This window comes from Narcine bancroftii, chromosome 5, assembly GCF_036971445.1.
Source record: "Narcine bancroftii isolate sNarBan1 chromosome 5, sNarBan1.hap1, whole genome shotgun sequence".
In the NCBI taxonomy this organism is placed as follows: Eukaryota; Metazoa; Chordata; class Chondrichthyes; order Torpediniformes; family Narcinidae; genus Narcine; species Narcine bancroftii.
This window is the reverse complement of record NC_091473.1, coordinates 190843932-190864753: the sequence shown is the minus strand read 5'-3', so window position 1 is coordinate 190864753 and position 20822 is coordinate 190843932. Positions and strand designations below refer to the sequence as shown.

Genomic DNA, 20822 nt, shown 5'->3' with positions numbered 1-20822 from the left:
CTGCACAAGGTCCATTTTGGAGAAGACCCGTGCACCGTGGAGGTTGGCGGAGAAGTCCTGTATGTGGGGCACCGGGTATGTGTCGGGGGTGGTTGTGTCATTCAATCAATGGTAGTCACTGCACGGTCTCCAGCCCCCAGAGGATTTCGGGACCACATAGAGTGGTGATGCCGAGGCGCTGTCCGAGGGCCGGATGATTCCCAGTTCCTGGAGCCTGGAGAAATCCTCCTTTGCCTGCTGGAGCTTCTCGGGTGGCAGCTGTCTGGGTCTAGTGGGGGGCCCTGTGTGTCGATGTGGTGGAAGACCCCATGCTGGGGCAGGGCGGCATTGAATCATGGCTCTAAGATGGGGGGGAATTTATGGAGGATCTCATCGAACTCATGCCTGGCAGCGGCTATGGGGGCGATTCAGGCCTGCGGGCTTCTGCTGTGTCCAGTTGGGTGGAGTGGAACGTTCAGGCATTGACCAGCCTTTTGCCCTTCATGTCAACAAGCAGGCCGTGAGCTCTGAGGATCTCAGCCCCTAACAGGATCCTAGCTGTTAAGTCAGCATGCTAGCCACAGAGGCTAGGGTGAACCTCCAGTGGAACCTCTCCTTCCTGATGTGGATCTGTGCCCTGCGGGTGCTGTAGGTCCTGATGGTGGAGCCGTTGGTCACCCGCAGGGTTGGACCTCGAGATCGGGTGCTCAGGTGCGAGTCTCTAATGCTGTGGGGGGAAGGATGCTGAGCTCAGCCCCTGTGTCCACCAGGAATCGGCAGCCAGTGGATCTGACAGTCACATGAAGGAGACTGTATGTTTGGCCAGCTGTCGCAGCCATCAATGGCGGCTGGCCTGGTCGTTTCCCTGAAACCCACAGGGCTGGCGGCACTTTCGGGCTTGCGCTCCCCAGCGCTGGTGGTAGAAACAGGAGGTCGACTGGCCCTCCTCTGGCTTGGTCTTGGGAGTGGCTTGCGGTCGGATGGCTCCTGGTCATGCCACCTGGTTGAGGGCTGCCTCGTTCTCCCTCTTCATGCGCCAGAGGGCATTCGCGTGGGCTGCTGCACTCCTCGGGTTTGAGAAGTCTTCATCTGTGAGGAGCAGCTGGATGTCCTCCAGCATCTGTTCCAGGAATATCTGGCAGAAGAGAAAACAAGGCTTGTGGTCTTCCACCAGAGGAAACATTTTGTCCATCAGTGCCGACGGACTACAGTCCCCAACCCCATCTAGGTGAAGGGGCTTGGAAGCCCGTTGCTGGGGAGTTAGCCTGAAAGTTCCAAGCAGCAGGTCTTTGAGGGTGGTCTACTTGCCCATAGCCAAGGGGTGGTGGATGATGTTGTCCACCCTTGCTGCCGTATCTTGGTCCAGAGCGCTCACAACATGATAGAACATCGGGAGATCTGAGGAGATGTTGCGGAGTTGAAATTGGGCATCCGCCTGCCCGAACCATGTTCTCGGTCAGTGGGTCCAAAAGGAGGGGAGCTTGATGGAGACAGCGTTAACCTCTGCTGAATCTATGGTGTTTTGAGTCCAGAAAAACGTCTGGGCTCGTCGGGGTCACCACTGTGACGGTGTGAGCAGTGGAAGAAACACAGTCACCATGTTGAGGGTCATTAACAACTGTTTTTATTCATATTTAGCGCGACCCTATAAGGGCAGCAGGAGCTTAGTCACCTGGTACATTGTGACGTCATAATCGCTGCCCAGGGCGAGCGCTGGAAGGGAGGCTGGAGTCAGAGAGAAACCTCTGACGACGCCATTTCCCCATGGCTGCCCCGCCACATGGCGATACAAGCGGGGCCGGTTTGCCGTGAGGATGGGCGCCGCCACATTACAATTATTTGGATAACCAGGGACTGGTTAACCAGGGACGTGGAATAATCATGTTCAACGAACCTTGTAGAGTTTTTCAAGGAGGTTACTAAGAAGGTGGATGAGGGGAAGGCTGTGGACATTGTCTATACGTACTTCAGTAAGGCCTTTGACAAGGTTCCGCATAAGAGATTAGTTTGGAAGGTTCAACCATTAAGTATTAATGTTGAAGGAGTGAAATGGATTTAACAATGGTTGGATGGGAGATGCCAAAGAGTAGCAGTAGAAAACTGTTTGTCAGTTTGAAGGCCGGTGACTAGTGGAGTTCCTCAGGGATCGGTACAGGGTCCATTGTTGTTTATCATAGATATTAGTGATCTGGATGATAGGGTGGTAAATTGGATGAATAAGTCTGCAGATGATAAGAAAATTGGTGGTGTTGTGGACAGTGAAGAAGGTTTCCAAAGCTTGCAGAGGCCGGTTAGAAGCGTGGGCTGAAAGATGGCAAATGGAGTTTAATACTGAGAAAAGTGAGATGCCACATTTTGGTCGGACTAACCAGCAGAGGTCATACACGTTATGTGGTCGGCAATTGAGGAGTGCAGTAGAACAAGGGGATTTAGGAATTCGGGTACATAATTCCCTGAAAGTGGAGTCACGTGCAGATAGGGTGGCGAAGAAAACTTTTGGTACATTGGCTTTCATAAATCAGAGTATTGAGTAGAGGAGATGGGATGTCATGTTGGATAAGGTATTGGTGAGGCCAAATTTGGAATATTGTGTGCAGTTTTGGTCGCCGAATTAGGGGAAGGATATAAACAGGAAAGAGTGCAGAGGAGGTTTACAAGAATGTTGCCTGGGTTTGAGGGTTTGAGTTACGTGGAGAAGTTGAGCAGGCTGGGACTTTATTCCCTGGAGCGTAGAAGATTGAGGGGTGATTTGATATTTAAAATTACAAGGGGGACAGAGAGAGTCAATGTGGATGGGCTTTTTCCATTGAGAGTGGGGAGATTCAAACAAGAGGACGTGGATTGAGACTGAGGAGGGGAAAAGTGGGAGTGTGGAATGAGGTTCCGGCCAAAGTGGTAGATGCTGGTTTGATTTTAATATTTAAAGAAATGTTGGATAGGTATATGGACGAGAGAGGTGTAGAGGATTATGGGTCGGGTGTGGGTCAATGGGACTGGGTGGGAGAAGGTCTTTTGCATGGTCTAGAAGGGCTGAACTAACCTGTTTCTGTGCTGTAATTGTTATATGATGTGGGTGTGTGTGTGTGTGTGTGTATGGGTGTGCACATGTATCAGTGTGTGGCTGTGTGAGTGTGTGTGTGAAAATGTATATGCCTCTGTTGGTGTATATGGATGTGTGTGTGTGTGTGTGTCCATGTGGGTGTGTGTGTGGCTGTGTGCCTGTATAGGGTATGTGTGTGTGTGTGTGTGTGTGTGTGTGTGTGTGTGTGTGTGTGTGTGTGTGTGTGTCCATGTGGGTGTGTGTGTGGCTGTGTGCCTGAATAGGGGGTGTGTGTGTGTGTGTGTGTGTGTGTGTGTGCAGATTTGTGTGCATATGCGCATTTGGGCACGTGTATGTGAGCCTGCATTTGTGGGCATCTGGCAGGCATGGGTGTGTAGTTCTGCATTCACTCCCTGTGATCTGCAGGACGGGGGGCTGTGAACCCCCCACCCCATCCCTGACCTGGGTGTGAGGAGGTGGGATTCTGGTGGTGAGGGATGTGGGGGAACAAAACAGGACGGGCATATGTGACTCCATGGGATGTGGGGGCAGCGTAAGGCCATTTGCCCCACCATTCAAATCATGGCCAACATAATCCTCCTCTCAGGCCCCTCCCTTCTCTTCTCCCCTGTAATCTATTGGCCTCCACCTTTATTCTTAGCCTCCACACCGTGACTTAGCCTCCACAGCTGTCAGTGGCCTTGATTTCCACATTCACCCTCTCTGGGTAAATAAATTCCTCCTCATTCTCAGCTCAAGTCGAAATACGACGCTGGAGAAACTCAGCAGGTCAAACCACGTCCTTTATGTCGCAAAGGTAAAAAAAAATACAGAACTGACGTTTCGGGCTTGAGCCCTTTATCAAGGTGTGGACAAAATGTCGGCAGGTGCCTGATCGAAAGGGGGAGGTGGGTGGAGAAGGGAGGGAGGGGACAGCAGCGATGGAGGGGAGAAGGGAGAGGGAAGTGGCGGGGGGTAGGAGATCAGGTTAGCAGAGACCGGAGAGGTCGATGTTAATGCCATCCGGCTGGAGGGCTCCCAGACAGAAAATTGGGTGTTGTTCCTCCAACTTGTGGGTGGTCTGGGAGGGGAACAGTGCATGGTTAGATGTGGGAGTGTGACACAGAACTTGGCTACTGGATGGTCTCTGGCAGTGGTGATGCGGACGGAGCGAAGGTACTCCCAGTCCCACCCCCCCACCCCTGATGTAGAGGAAGCCACCACCGGATGCCACAATCGCGTGAAGGGTGGCTTCATGTGAAAGGCCTGTTTAGGGCCCCAGACCATGGTGAGGGAGGAGGTAGTGGTACCTCCTACGGTCACAGAGGAAGGTGAGGCGATTGGTGGGAAGGATGAGCGCATGAGGAAGCCACGGAGGGAGCACAGTCCCCACGGAAGGCAGAGAGGGGAAGATGTGTCTGGTAATGAGTGAGTTCACGAGGACTCCCAGGTCCCTTTGAATCTGAGTATTTTCAACTTTCTCCCCATTTATAAAATAGTCTGCCCGTTAATTCCACCAAAGTGCACGACCAAACACTTTCCAACTTTGGATTTCATTTGCCACTTCTCTGCCCGCCCGTTCCCCCTAATCCATCCAAGTCCTCCCTGTTTCCACTACCTGCTCCCTCCACCCCATCTCTGAATCATCGGCCAAACTTGGCTACGAAGCCATTCCCTCTGCGACACTGCACAACAAAGATGTTGCTCCTGAACACCTTTGGGCATATATTTTACGGAATTCGGGGCAGCTGATCACGGAAATAACCTTAAAATGTCCCGATCGCATTCTGGTGTTTCAGATAGAAACTGTCGTGATTTCCTATCACATCTTAAGTCCACTTCAAGCGAATAAAACCGGAAAGTGTGACGCATCGTTGAAAATTAATTTCCTGTGTTCGCACTTGGACGTCTTCCCCGCTGATCTCGTGACAGACACGGGTGAAAGTTTTTGCCAGGAGAAGCAGGATTGGGGCAGCTGGAATCTATCAGCGCCGGCTGGCTGATGCTGGACAAGAGAGGCATCAGATGCTGAGTACAAATGAAAATCAGCAACAAAACATTTTTTCGGCTGAATGCAGCGTTGTTATGTGGTTAAACCTGCTGAATTCAATTAAAGGTTAAGTTAAATGTTTCTCCAAACTTTCTGCACAGTACCACAAATCTGAAATAATCTCGAAGTTGTCTGTCAGAATCCCCCAATTTTTTTTTCCCAGAAACCTTTTGAAAAAAATTTGTTGTCCAGTGCAATCTAAATCACATACAGCCCTGAGCCCAGGTCTCGCTCACTTCTTCTACCCTCCGACTCTCTCGAATGCCTGGCACATCACCAGAACCTCCACATTGAAGGCAGATGCAAGATATCCATGCAGTTCAACCGCAGTTTCTTTGAACTCATTTTCACGTGGTCTGATGTTCACCCCTCCAACTTTTTTACTCTTTGTATAGATTGAGGGGGAGGAGGTGGAGTTGTGGGGGGAAACACTTTGGAGTCCTCTTTTATGTAACTGAGATGGTGCAGAGGAGGTTCACCAGGTTGATTCCAGGAATGAGGGGTCGGTAAGTGAGGGGAGATTGAGGCGTCTGGGACTGGACTCACTGGAATTTAGAGGAATGAGAGGCGATCATAGAAACGTATAAAATTATGAAAGGCATCAATAAGATAGAGGTTGGCAAATTGTTCCCATTGGTGGGGGGAGACCAGAACGAGGGGACGTAGCCTCAAGATCCAGTTAGGACAGAGATGAGGAGGACCACTTTTTGCAGAGAAATTGGCTGCCCACTGAAGCAGTGGAGGTGACCTCAGTAAAGGCAAAGATTTTTTGCACAGATGGGGATATGGGGAAAAGGGAGGGAGGTGGCGATGAGCCGATCGTCAGGTCAGCTGCAGTTTTGTTGAGTGGCGGAGCAGACCCGATAGGCTGAATGGCTGACTCTGGTGATGAGAGGTGACAATGCAAGATTATTTGGTCATACGGGTGCCCCCCAGAGGCTGGTGGAGAAGCTGCCCTCTTTGTGACTGTGTCCTGGACTTCCTAGCGGAAAGACCACGGTCTGAGCACTATCACGCTGAGCCCTGGCGCACCTCGGGACTGCGGGCTTGGCCCGTTCCCATTCACGCTCCTGACCCGCTAGATCCAGCTGCAGCAGTGGACATCAGGTTTGGCACAACAGTCGCTGGCCTCGTCGGCAACAATGACGTGTTGCTCTGCGGAGAAGGGGGGGGCATCTTGTGACGCGGTGCGAGAAGGACAACCTGAGTCTCATTGTGGACAAGGCGAAGGAGATGGTCGTGGACTTCAGGAGGACCAGGAATGACCACCCTCCACTACACATCAACAACTCTGTGGTGGAGACACCAAGTTCCTTGGAGTCCACTTAACTAGTGACCTATTGTGGATGCTCAACATCTCCTCACTTGTCAGGAAGGCAAAAAAAATGTGGAAAATAAATAGGTAAAATATACAAAAGTTTTAAATTGGTGCCCCCTAGCTGTCAGTTCGTCAGTCCATGAGACACATAATCTCAAGCAACCGGCAAATTCATTTATCTGGCATCTACTAATTCCCCATAGGTGCCGGATACTGGGGGTTTTACTGTATTTACGAAGCAACATTTCTTTATTTAGTTTATATACGGTATGTATATTTGTCCTGCGTTTGTACTGTGTGACTGTGCGCGCGTTGTGTCTGGTTGTGCATCTGCGTGTTTTGCACCGAGGACTGGGGAACGCTGTTTCATCGGGTTCTACTTGTACAGTCAGATAACAGTGAACTTATGAGGGGTGTGGACGAAGCAGACAGCCGGCGCCTTTATCCCCGGGCAGGAGTAGCGAACACCAGAGGACGTCTGTACAGAGTGAAGGGAGGGAAGTTTAGGGGAGACGTCAGGGGCAACTTTTATTTCCGCTGAGAGGCTTGTGCATTGGGAGCAATTAAAAGAGTCTTAGACGCGTGAATGAAGAAAAATAAAAGATTCTTAGATGCGTGAATGAAGAAAAATAGAGGGTAATGAGATGGGGGGGGGGGTTAGTTCTTTTTAGGTTGGTACAATATCGTGGGCTGAAGTTCTATATTTCCCATAATTTTTTTTTTAAATTCTGGAGATTTCAGTAACTTCCTTGACCTTCTCCTCCCCTCTAATGTTACCTGGATTTTTCCAATCTATTGAGGCCACACTCCCGATGATCTAAAGCCATTCAATCGTGAGCTGATGTGTTTCCCCACTCAGCCCCACTGCCCGCCTTCCTCCCCCATAACCTTCGATTCTCATCAAGGACCTACAAATCTCCACCTTAACTACACCCAGAGACCTGGCCCCCCTCAGCCACCCATGGCAATAGCTTTCACATATTCACAGAATCTGATGACGTTCCTCTGTTCCGAGCGGACGCCCTTCAATCCTGAAGTTGTGCCCTCTTGTCCAAGACTCTTCCACATCGACTCAGTCCACGCCTTTCAACATGCGAAATGTTTCAATGAGATCCCTCCATATTCTCCTAAATTCCAGGACAAGGGCTGTCAAATGTTCTTCATATAATTAACCCTTTCGTTCCCGGAATCATCCCTGTGAACCCAAGGGTCTCTAATCTGTCTGTGGGACTCCAGTCAGCATGGTGGGTGGGTCTCAAAGGCCCCTTGCTTGAAACTGATGGAGTCTTGGTTCGACAGGAAGTTACTGGTGCTCAGTTGGTCAATGGAAATGCGGGACGGAAAGTGCTGAGGTTGACAGGGATGGGGGGTAGGGGGGTTATTCCAACGGGTGCACTCTCAGCAAGAGAGTGGGGGAAAGGGTTCGGGGATGGGGGAGCACTTCCTCGAGCAAATTCAAGACTGCACGGCCATGATGCTTCCCCGACCAACAGGTCAAGCCAGCGATGGAGGGTCAAACCTTGACCCCGGTCAAAGGCACGGTGTTCAAGGTGACGGCGGTGGCAAGGATTATCCGACAGAAGATCCAGGTGAAGAACTTCTTGCTGAGGCAGTGCATGGCAGAGTTCTTGGGAGAATATATTCTTATAGTAAGTGTCTCGAGACAGATCGCTCCCAAGAGACAGACACGACACAGGGTGAAGCTCCCTCCACCCCGTCCCATCAAACACTCCCAGGGCCAGACACAGAGTGAAGCTCCCTCCGCACCGTCCCATCACAAATTTCCGGGGTCAGGCACAGGGTGAAGGACCCTGTGCACCATTCCATCACACACTCCTGGGGTCAGACACAGAGTGAAGCTCCCTCCCCCCCATTCTATCACACACTCCTGGGGTCAGACACAGAGTGAAGCTCCCTCCCCCCCATCCCATCACACACTCCCGGGGTCTGTAACAGAGTGAAGCTCCCCCCACACTGTCCCATCACACATTCCAGGGGTCAGACATAGGGTGAAATTCCCTCCGCACCATCCCATCACACACTCCTGGGGTCAGACACAGAGTGAAGCTCCCTCCCTTCTCATCCCATCACACACTCCCGGGGTCTGTAACAGAGTGAAGCTCCCCCCACACTGTCCCATCACACACTTCCGGGATCAGACACAGAGTGAAGCTCCCTCCGCACTGTCCCCTCACACCTGGGGTCAGATGGAGAGTGAAGCTCCCTCTGCACTGCCCCCTCACACACTCCTGGGGTCAGACACAGAGTGAAGTTCCCTTCACATTGTCCCATCACACACTCCCAGGGTCAGACACTGAGTGAAGCTACCTCCCCACCGTCCCATCATACACTCCCGGGGTTAGACGCAGAGTGAAGCTGCCTCCACACTGCCCCATCACACATTCCCAGGTTCAGACGCAGAGTGAAGTTCCCTCCCACTGTACCATCACACACTCCTGGGCTGAGGCACAGAGTGAAGCTCCCTCCACACCATCCCATCACACACTCCCGGGGTCAGACAGAGAGTGAAGCTCCTTCCGCACTGTCCCCTAACACCCGGGGTCAGGCACAGAGTGAAGCTTCCTCCGTACCATCCCATCACACACTCCCGGTATCAGTCACAGAGTGAAGCTCCCTCTGCACTGTCCACTCACACACTCCCAGGGTCAGACAATGAGTGAAACTCCCTCCGCACTGTCCCATCACACACACACCCGGGGTCAGAGAGTGAAGTTCCCTCTGCACTGTCCCCTCATACACAACCAGGGTCAGACACAGAGTGAAGCTCCCTCTGCACTCTCCCCTCACACACTCCTGTGGTCAGACACCAAGTGAAGCTCCCTCTGCACTGTCCCATCATATACACCTGAGGTCAGACACTGAGTGAAGCTCCCTCTGCTCTGTCCCCTCACACCTGCAGCCAGATACAGAGTGAAGCTCCCTCCGCACTGTCCCATCACACACTCCCAGGGTCAGATGCAGAGTGAAGTTCCCTCCGCAGTCAGAAACTTACCATGAACCTCTTTGTCACTGCAGTTGATGGGAACAGCAACAGTAGCTCAAGTGGTCACAAATTATGACCGTAAAGGGACCTACCTGTCCATCAACATGGGCTTTGCCATTGGTGTCCTCTTTGGCAACTACATGTCCATCGGAGTCTCAGGTAGAACATCCCACCTCTGCAATCAGAGCGCACACCCTCCCCAAGGTTACATCAAGGCAGACTGGCACCTGGTTACTTGTTTATATATGGATTAACAGATCATTGGGAGTCAGTTACAGGCTGGGATCTGATCCAGGGGTTAGTGGGGGGTTTATTTAGAATACCAGATCCCCAGGAGTGGGTTACAGGTTGGGATCTGATCCAGGGATTCGGGGGTTTATATATAGAATAATAGATCCCCAGGAGTAGGTTACAGACTGATATCTGGTCCAGGGGTTCAGGGGGTTTATTTATTGAATAACAGATCCCCAGGAGTGGGTTATAGGCTGGGATCTGATCCAGGGGTTGGGGGGGGCGGTTTATATATACATTAACAGATCCCTGGGAGGGGGATACAGGCTGGGATCTGATCCCAGGGGTTCGGGGGTTTATATATAGAATAACAGATCCCCAGGAGTGGGTTACAGGCTGGGAGCTGATCCAGGGATTTGGGGAGTTATATATAGAATAACAGATCCCTGGCAGGGGGCTACAGGCTGGGATCTGATCCAGGGGTTCGGGGGTTTATATATAGAATAACAGATCCCCGGGAGTGGGTTACAGGCTGGGAGCTGATCCAGGGGTCCGGTGAGGGGGGGGGGAGGGTGGGGATATGTATAAAATAACTGATCCCCAGGTGTGGTTCACAGGCTAGGATTTAATAGAGGGGTTTGAGGTTTCTATATGGAATAACGGATCTTGGGGAGTGGGTTACAGAGGGAGGAGACGTATCAGCAGGGAATATGGGACAGGAATGACAAAGACCGGCAGATAAAGGGATCTCTGGGTTCTATGTGATTTATTCTGACAATGAACTTGAACTTTGACCTCTTGCCTCTCAGGGGCGCACTTGAACCCAGCAGTGACCATCAGCCTGTGCACTCTGGGGCGATTCCCCTGGTGGAAGATGCCCTTCTACACGCTGGCCGAGTGCCTGGGCTCCTTCCTGGCGGCCGCCACCACCTTCACGCTTTACTACGGTGTGAGACGTCGGGGTGGGCGGGGGGGAGAGGGCGTGATGTGGCGGGCGTGCGCGTCCTTGGGCCACTCGAGGCCTTGGAAATGTTGGACACAGTGCCCCTGCTGGCAGGAGGGGGGCACTGCTGTGCGACGTGTTTACATGGCACTTAACATGGAGCATCAATCATGTCACCGGTACTTTCTTCCCTCGTTCCTCCGGCGATTCACACATCTGTCCAGAAGCATCAGCTTCACTGCTGCCCCCGGCAATGCATTGCCGCCATCCTCCACCCTCTCCCTAATCCCATGGCCTCCAGCGTGCGATACATTTTACACCGTGGAATGGTCCACTTTATTGGTGCATCTCAGTAGGTGATAAACCTCCATCGGTTCTCCTCTCAGCCTCCGACGCTCCAGAGATAACAATCCAGGTCTGTCCAACCTCTCCCCCGTGGCTTGGAGCCTTGAAATCTGTCACCACCTTGGTGGGTCTCTTCTACCCTCTCTCCGAAGCCTCCCCATCCCTCTTATAATGGGGCAACCAGGATTGCCCACCAGCATGACCTAACCAACATTTTAGACAGCTATCAAATGATCTCTGCATTCTTCTTCTCAATGACCCACCCAGTGCAGACAATGGCTTCTGTACCACCATGTCTGCTGGTGTGGTCACATTCAGGACACTGCGCACCTGAACCCCTCCTTTGATGCTCCCTCCACACTGCTCCTTCCTCCTTTGTCCCTCCCTCCTCTCCACCCCTCCCTTCTCCACCCACTCCCTTCTCACCTCCTCTCCCACCTCTCCACCCCTCCCTTTTCTTTGCCCCCTCCCTCCTAACTGCCCTCTCCCACATCACCACCCCTCCCTCCATATTGCCCCTCCTACTCCCCTCCTGATTTCTCCCGCCTCCTCAATGCCCCCTCCCACATCACCACCCCCTCCCTCCACACTGGCCCTCCCTTCTCATCGACCCCTCCCTCCTCAACGCCTTCCCCTCACTGCCCTCATCAACTCTCTCCTCACTCCCCCTCCTTCGATGCTCCCTCCTCTCTGCCCCTTCCTCCTCTTCGCCCCTCCCTCCTTTCTGCCCCGCCCTCCTCACTACCCCACCCTCCTCTCCGCCCCTCCCTCCTCCGCCCTTCCCTCCTCTCCACCTCCTCCTCACCATCCCTTCCCCCCCTCCCACATCATCACCCCTCCCTCCACACTGCCCCTCCTTTCTCATCGACCCCTCCCTCCTCACCCCCCCTCACTGCCCCCTCCCTCATCAACACCCCTCCCTCCTCACCGCCCCCTCCCATGGCACTCCCTCCTCGCCACCCCCACCCACAGGCTCCCTCAGGGCAGTGGTTTGTGCACAGGGGCGGGACAGGGAGAGGTTTGGGGCTGTCTTATCACCTCCCTCTCCCTCCATGCCCAGAGGCGATTCACCAGTTCTCCAATGGGAACCTGACGGTTGAGGGACCCCAAGGCACAGCGGCAATCTTCGCCACGTACCCTGCGGAAGGGATCACCAATCGCAGCGGCTTCATCGACCAGGTAATGCCACCCATTCCCCACCTCCCACCCCCACCCCCCCACCAGAGTCCGTTCAGTCCATCGGCTCCGTCTGCACTCTCCACTGCCTTGGTGAGCCGGACGCAGAATGGGAGGATACTTCGTTGAGCATTCATTGCTCTGTCCGCTACAACCGTGCCAATTCTGCCCCTGATCCGCACCCCAACGTGTCCGTCTGAGGCCTCATGCAACTATTAAATGAGGCCAGTCACGAAATGGAGGAACAACACATTCTGTTCTGGCCGGGACCTCTCCAACCAGACGATATTAACGTCGACTTCTCCGGTTTCTGTTATCCCCCTTCCCCCGTCTCCCTTCCTCCAACTATCCACCCCCTTCCCTCTCCATTCAGAGCTGCCCCCTCCCCCATCATTTTCCTACCCTCCCTCCTTTATCCATCTGTGACCTCATACCTGTCGGCCTGTGTTCACCCTCCTGCCCCTCCCTCCCTCCCCCCTCCTCCCCCTGCACCTCCTTCCCTCCTCTCCTCCCCTGCTTAAGTAATTCACACAGAGAGGGTTTGATGCATACAAAGTGCTGCTGGTAACAGCGATGGAGGCAGGGTCAGCAGGATCTTTTAAGAGAGGTGCACAGGACTGAGAGAAATGCAGTGGGGAAATTCGGAGCCGTTGTTAGGGCAGTTTAAACTGTAGCAAAGATGCATAATCAATGCTTTGGTGTGGAAAAACGACCGAACAAAATGGTGGGGGGGGGGGGGGGAAGGTGGGAGGAGGAGACCGGTCCCACAGGCAGAGGGTCAAAGGTGGATAAGAAAGGGAGAGGAGAAGGGCTCTGTGAATGGAGGGAAGGGGGTGGAGAGCTGGAGGAAAGGAGGGATGGGAGAACGGAAAGCAAGCTCGCAGAAACTGGAGAATTCGACGTTAATGCCCTCCAGATGGAAAATCAGGTGTCGCTCCCCTAGTTTACGGATGGTCCTGGCGGGTCGGCACATGGGGCCACAGATAGATGTGCCAGTGCGGGAGTGGGGGTGCCGGAAGATGCGGATGGAGTGAAGGTGCTCAGCCAAACGATTTTTTCCCCCTCCCCCACTCCAGTCAAGGCCCAGCCTCTTCTATGTAGAAGGAGGCCATGACGGGAGTTCCAGCTGCAGGAGGAAACCCCTCCCCAACAGATTCACAAGTGAACGGCCAGTGAGGGAAGAGGTGCAGGCGCGAGTGTGGCACTTCCTGCGGCCACAGGGGCGGTGCCGAGCGGGGCAATGAGTGTACAAAGGAAGCAGTCCCTACGGAAGGGGGAGAGCGGAGAGGAGAGGAAATTTACTCTCTGCAGCGTTGTGTTTTTACTTTAACCGCAGTGCCTGCAAACGTTTGTGTTTTACTTCTGTTAGGGTAGGTTATTGGGTCAGCACAGCTCTGTGGGCTGAAAGGCCTGTTCTGTGAGCCTGCCGAATCTCCCAAGAGGCGTTGGAAAGTGGGTATAGAGGGAGGGGGATTCCAACAGTTGGGGGGGGGTACCTGGAGGGACTGCAGTGATTCCCTCAACAAAATTTTCTGTCTCTCTCCCCGCACCCCCCCCGAATTCCTGCCACCTCACCGCCGAAGATTATCGGCACCGCCGTCCTGCTGACCTGCATCCTGGCGGTGTCTGACTCCCGGAACGCGATGCTGCCCGATTTCCTGCGGCCTCCCACGGTCTCCCTCTGCGTGCTCGTCATCGGGATGGCGATGGGGGCCAACACGGGGTACGCCATCAACCCGGCCCGAGACTTTGGCCCGCGCATGTTCACCTACGTCGCCGGCTGGGGAAGCAAAGTCTTTACGTGAGTCAGTGTCGATCCGCGTATTTTGGCATTTGATGATAATGTTGCCCCTGCTTTGTATTTAACAAAGTTTTTAATTTAAAATTTACAAATTTTAAAATTTAGGCTTTCACGGTAACAGACCCTTTCAGTCATGAGTCCGTGCCGCCCAATTTACACCCAATTAACCCACATCCCAGGTATGTCTTTGAAAGGTGGGAGGTTTTCCCCCGGGGAAATCTTGCGGAGACACGGGGAGAATGTGCAAACTCCTTACAGATAGTGTAGGATCTGAACCCTAGTCCCGATCACTGGTGCTGTAACGGTTAAACTCTATGCCAACCGTGCCATCCTAAATTTAATACAGACAACTGTGAGGTGTTGCACTTTGGAAGGACAGACACGGGGAATCAATGGGTCTCAACCTTTTTCTTCCCACCCACATCCCACTTTAAGGGCTATCGGGTGCTCTGTGATTAGTGAGGGATTGCTAAGGTGGGATGTGGGTGGGAAGGGAAGGTTGAGAATTGCTGTTCTAGACCCAGTTGTGACAGAAATCTTTTGCTTGAGAAAAATTGTCCTTGGCCCCATTTCCCTTGGAGTTCTGAAACGGTGCTCATAATGAGTCAATGGGGGAGGTGATTAAAACTTTTTCTTTCCACCCACATCCCACCTTAAGCAATCCCAGACTAATCACAGAGAACCGATGGCCCTTAAAGTGGGATGTGAGTGGAAAGAAAAAAGGTTGAGACCCCACTGGTCTAAACCTTCCCCACTTCATAACCCTGTATTTTTTTTTCCATCCCATCTACGATGATCTTCAAAGCCCCCAATGTTCCAACCTCCACCACCACCACTTCTGGCAATGCATTCCAGGCCCCCACAACTCTGTGTTTAAAAGAAAAACTTACCACTGGCATCTTCTCTCCAAAGAGAAAAGTCCCAGCTCTGCTCACTTGGCCTCATATTTTCCAATCCAGACGGCATCCTGGTGAATCTCCTCTGCCCCCTCTCCACAGCTTCCACATCCTTCCTGTAACGAGGGTTGTAACTAGAGCTTTTTGGCACATTGGCCTTCATAGATCAAAGTACTGAATTGGGATGTGATGGTAAAGTTTTATCAAACATTGGTGAGGACCCATTTGGAGGATTGTGTGCAGTTTTGGTAACCGAACTACTGGAAAGAGATCAATAAGATTGAAAGTGTGCAGAGAAGATTTACTAGGATGTTGCCTGGACTTTGGGGATTGAATTACAGGGAAAGGTTAAAACAGGTTAGGACTTTATTCCCTGGAGTGCAGAAGAATTTTAAATCTTATTTAAATTTAGACATACAGCACAGTAACACGCCCTTCTGGCCCACGAGCCCGTGCTGCCCACATTAACCTATGACCCCTGTACATTTTGAAGGGTGGGAGGAAACCAGAGCGCCCAGAGGAAACCCATGCAGTCGCCGGGAGAGCGGATAAGCTCTTTACAGACAGTGCCGGATTCAAACCCCGGGTCGTTGAGGCTGTAACAGCATTGCGCTAACTGTGCGGCCCACCTTAGAACAAGGGGAGGTCCCCTAAATAGGACAGGCGCATGGATGGGAGGAGTACGAAGGGCTATGGACTGGGTGCCAATCAGTAGGACGAGGAAGAATAATAGTTTGGCACAGACTAGAAGGCTGAAGGGTCTCTCTCTCTCTTCTGTTGCTCTCTCCGCCTTGGCATCCAGATAGTCTTCAACGTTGGGAGAGTCTTCCCCCCTCCGTTCCTGATTCCAACATCCCCTCCCCACCGCATTTTTTCTCCACCCCTCCTGTCCTCTCCTTCCCATCTGTTAGAATTTCCCTTTGAACAGCCCCCCTCCCATTTCTATCCCGTCCCCCCCTGTGGCTCACTCCAGGCACAGACCACCCCCTGCGTGTAAATGTTGCCCCCCCTTAGGCGCTTCAATCTCGTCGTAAAGCCTCTTGTTCCCCTGATGAGGTGGGGGTAGCAGGATAGGGGGCGGGCGGGAAGGGGGAGGGGAGGAATGTGATAATTCACTTCATCCACAGCCCCCCATGATTTTATAAACCTCTCTGAGGTGCACCTCAACACCCCCCCCCCCCCGAACCATTGGGAGAGACCGGCCTGGCCCATCCAGGCCCAACATGGAACAATGTAACACAGTACAGGTCCTTCGGCCCTCCATGTTGTGCAAACCTAAACAAACTACATCTTCCCTACCCCGTAACCATCTCCGTGTCTGTCTAAGAGTTCCTTAAATGTCCCTAATGTTCCAGCCTCCACCACCATCCCCTGGCAATGCATTCCAGGCCCCCACAACTCTCCATGTCAAATACTTACCCCTGTCAACTCCCCAAAGTTCCCTCCCTTCACTCTGTACTGATGTCCTCTGGTGTTTGCGATTCCTGCACTGGGGAAAAGGTGCTGGCCATCCGCCCTATCTAGGCCTCTCAGAATCTTGTCGACCTCAATTAAAGCACCTCTCGCCCTTCTATGTTCCAAAGAGAAAAAGTCCTAGCTCTGCTAACCTTGCCTTGTAAGACACGTTCTCCAATCTAGGCCACATCCTGGTGAATCTCCTCTGCCCCCTCTCCACAGCTTTCACATCCTTCCCTGTAATGAGGTGATCAGAACTGAACACAGTGGGGTCTCACCAGAGATTTGTAGAGCTGCATCATGACCTCACGACTCCTGAACTCAATCCCCCCCCCACCTCCGACTAATGAAGCCCAGCGTCGGATCAGCCTTTTTAACTGTCCTATCAACCTTGAGGGTTGTACGGATTTGGACTCTGTTCCTCCGCACTGTATCCAACCATTCACCCTGTACTCAGCCTTCAGATCTGACCTTCCAAACTGCAGCACCTCACACCAAATTAAATGGGAAAGTCTGCAGATGTTGTCTTTAAGGCAGAGATTGACAGGCCCTTGATTAGCCAGGGCATTATGGGGAGAAGGCCTGCCAGTGGGGCTGAGTAGGGGAATGGATCAGCTCCTGATCGAATGATGGGGCAGACTCGATGGGCTGAATGGCCTAATTTCTGCTCTTATGGCTTTTTTTATAAATAGCTGACATTGATGAAGGGGTCTGGCCCGAAATATTGGTCATGTAGCGTAACCTGCTGAGGACTTTTGCGTGTTGAACCCTTCTGCTCCCAGCCACGTCCTGGCAAATCACCTCTGCGGCCCTCACTGACCCAATGGCATCTGTCCAGTATCTGGGTTAGAAAGCTCTTCCTCCCAATGCCTTACCCCCACCCCCCCACCATTCCCTCTGGATTACACTGCCAGTGACCTCTGGGTTCAAATCCGGAGCTGTCTGAGAGGTGTTTGCACACTCTCTCCCACCCTCCTCCCCCATAATTGATGTAGATTTCCTCTGGGTGCTCCAAAACATTTTGTGGGGGGGGGGATGCTATCAGTTAACTGGGGTATTCAGGCGATATGGGCTCGTGGGACAGAAGGGCCTGTCAACGTGCTGTAGGTCAATTGATTTTTTAAAATGTAATTTTAGAGGCAGAAATAAGTGAGAGTGGTGGGAGGGGGGGAGATTTACAATTTGGACAAAGGTGGCCTGGCTGGGATAGTGGACAGTGCCCGCGGCATAACAGCATCAGTGATCAGGACCGGGGTTCGAATCTCGTGTTGTCTGTAAGGAGTTTGTATGTTGGGGTATCTGAGTGGGAGTTGAGGGTGAATGGAGAGTGGGGGTAAATCGTAGGGGGAAGAGGGAGGTGGATATGGGGAGAAAGAGGAGTGGAGATATGGGGAGAGGGGGATATAGGGGAGGATATGGGGAGAGGGGGATATGCAGGAGAGAGGGGATATGTGGGTGAAGGGGATATGGGGAAGAGGAGTGATATGGGGAGAGGGGGATATGCGGGAGGGGGGATATGCAGGAGAGGGGGATATCTGGGTGAGAGAGGGATATGCAGGAGAGGGGGATATATGGGTGAGAGGGTGATATGTGGGAGAGGGGAGAAGGGGTCTGCATGGGGTTTACCCTGGATGGATACGTTTCCTCTCACTGTTCTAAACATACCGGGGGGTTTGGGTTAATGAGGGGTAAATTAGGCAACCCGAGTTTGCGAGCCAAATGGCCTGTTACCGCGCGGTAGATCATTTTTTTTTAATTAAAAATTTAATGGTAATGGATGGGAAAGGTTTTGAGCAGGCGAGAGAACTCGGACACTTACCCCCGTCCAACGGGACCCCACCCAAAACCCATCAAACCAGTGTCTCTGAACTCAACACTCTGGCCCTCCCTCTGGGGGAGGGAGAGGGTGAAGTTGGGGGTCTCCAGGTCCCACTCCTCATCCCCTCCCACCCTCTCCCGGGCTCTGGCAACTGCAGAGTGGAGTGGACGACACGGCTTCACTGACTTGTGGGCTTCCTCTTCCCCACCGAACCCACTCCCCCTCCCCACCACACCTGTCTCCCCCCATCCACCTCCCTTCCCTCAATCCACCACCTCTCTTCCCCTCATCTATCCACCCCTATCGACCTCCCCATTCCCTCCCCTATCCACCTTCCCTCCTTTCAATCCACCTTCCCTCCCCTCTATCCAACTCCCGTCCCCTCTGTATCCACCTCCCCTCCTCTCCTCTCTCTATCCATCTCCCCTCCCCTTCATATCCCACCCTCTCCCCTCTCCCTCATATCCCCCTCTTCCCCTCATATTCCCCTCCCCATATACCCTCTGCCCCATATCCCCCTCTACCCATATCCCCCTCTCTTCCCCATATCCTCCCCATATGCCCTCTGCCCCTTATCCCCCTCTCTGCCCCATGTCCCCCTCTCTGCCCCATATCCTCCTTTGTCCCCATACTCCCCTCTCTACCCCCACAACCCCCTCTACTCCTCCTGCAGGGCAAAGAACAACTGGTGGTGGATTCCGCTGGTGGCACCGGTGATTGGGGGGTTGCTGGGGATGCTCATCTATGAACTGCTGCTCGAGATTCACCACGAGGAAGAAGAGGAGGTGGCATCAGGAAGCCTGGTCCAGGTCCTGGCACGAGGTGAGGCCCAGGCCGAAGACCTGAGTGCAGAGGCTGAACAGCCCATGTAGGGACCCCGTGAGGCGCCAGCCCTTTGCAACTGGCCCTGGAGTACACGCGTGTTCTGTCCTGGGGGTTGGACATGCACCGCCCACCTGCTGCACTGGCCACCATCTCCATGGCAACGGGTGGAGAACAACTGGAAAGGTCAGGCCACGTTGTCACTTGGTGGACCTCTAACACTCTATATCTTCCTCACACACATATCCCTCCTCCCACATATACCCCTCTCCCCCATATCTACCCACTCCCACATATCTCCCTCTCCACCATATCCCCCTCCCCATATCCCCCCACTCCCACATATCCCCCCACTCCCACATATCCCCCCACTACCACATATCCCCCCACTCCCACATATCCCCCTCTCCCCATATCCCCCTCTCCCACATATTCCCCCTCCCACATATCCCCCACTCCTGCATATCCCTTCTCCCCCATATACCCCCTCTCCCACATATCCCCCTCACCCTCATATCCCCCTCTCCCACATATCACCCCTCTCCCCATATCTGCCTCTCCTTCATATCCCCCTCACCCACATGTCCCCCTCTCCCACATATCTGCCCTCTCCCTATATCCCCTCTCCCACATATCCACCTCTCCCACATATCCCCCTCTCCCCATATCCACCTCTCCCACATATCCCCCTCTACCACATTTCCACCCTCTCCCACATATCTGCCCTCTCACCATATCCCCCTTCTCCCCATATCCCCTCTCTCCCACATAACCCCCTCCTGCATATCTCCCCTCTCCCGCATATCACCCTCTCACCCACATAACCCCCTCTCCTGCATATCCCCCTCTCATCCAGATATCCCCCTCTCCTGCATATCCCCCCTCCTGCATATCCCTCTCTCCCCATATCACCCCTCTTCCCCATATCCCCTTCACCCACATATCCCCTCTCTATTGCATATCCCCCTCTCCCCATATCCTCCCCTATATCCCCCCTCTCCCCATATCTCCACTCCTCTTTCTCCCCATATCCACCTACTTCTTCCCCTACAATTTACCCCCACTCTCCATTCACCCTCAACTCCCACTCAGATACCCCAACCCCACACCTATCCAACTAACACCCCCAACTTCCCACATCCCACAACCTCGTCCCCTCCCGTCCCCCAAATACCTGAGGATATCTCCTCAACAGCCCCCAAACTCCCCTTCCCTCCCCTACCCATTCCCTTCAACTGCCCTTCCCTCCAGCACAACATTCCAAATGCTCCCTCCCCCAACTGCCCCCCTCCACACCAACATCCGTTCTTCAACACTCCCTTCCTTCCCCCATGGGCTCCTTCATTCTCTGCACCCTTTTGGACGGACCCCAGAGAAACCGGAACAGAGATTGCAGGTTGAAGGGCGGAGGATGGGGTTCAGATGGCAAGAGGGGTGGCTGGAGGAAACATGGAGCTGAAGTTGTTGACATTGTGACAGATTCCACAGAATTCATTAAAGCTGGTTAAGAAGCACTTTTTTAAATTATTTTTTTATTTTTCACACCATAAACCACATTGACCAAGATACATACATTTTCCTTTTCAAATATATGCAGTGTCATTTTCTCCCTCCCCTCCCTCCTCCCATCCCACCCTCCCTACCTCCCCCCCATTCATTTAAAGTACAGAGTCTAAGATACATTAAACCAGTCAAACAATGTCATTCAATAAAAATAAACAAGAAATTCCACTGAATCAATTCTTTTCATTTCCTTCTCCTTTCATTATTTTAGGTGGTAGATGTCCCCGGTAGGTTTCCTCTATTGTGTTTCATGTATGGCTCCCATATGTGTTCAAATATTTCAATATTATTTCTTAAATTATGTTATTTTTTCTAATGAATACATTTATTCATTTCTATATACCATTGTTGTATTCTCAAATTATCTTCCAATTTCCAGG

General features: G+C 52.7%; 2 protein-coding genes across 3 annotated transcripts in view; both read left to right on the top strand.

Moving 5' to 3' along the window:
* The first annotated feature begins 1387 nt into the window (after positions 1 to 1387).
* Positions 1388 to 19024, top strand: LOC138764442 (aquaporin-3-like). 2 transcript variants are annotated; one of them, XM_069940368.1, is made up of 8 exons: positions 1388 to 1949; positions 3681 to 3836; positions 7881 to 8036; positions 9424 to 9550; positions 10432 to 10569; positions 11971 to 12089; positions 13670 to 13887; positions 18731 to 19024. In XM_069940368.1, the coding sequence occupies exons 1-8, from the start codon at positions 1911 to 1913 to the stop codon at positions 18927 to 18929; spliced, it is 1152 nt and encodes a 383-aa protein (XP_069796469.1). In that variant the 5' UTR covers positions 1388 to 1910; the 3' UTR covers positions 18930 to 19024. The 2 variants fall into 2 exon arrangements, with proteins under 2 accessions (XP_069796469.1, XP_069796470.1); XM_069940369.1 differs by having other exon boundaries at positions 1936 to 1949; positions 3773 to 3836.
* The window catches only part of LOC138764441 (phospholipid-transporting ATPase ID-like), a 78600-nt gene continuing 76577 nt past the window's right edge, over positions 18800 to 20822 (top strand). Inside the window, exon 1 of the mRNA XM_069940365.1 lies at positions 18800 to 18879. The gene's annotated coding sequence lies outside the window, so the exon portion shown is untranslated. The remainder of the gene's footprint in view (positions 18880 to 20822) is intronic.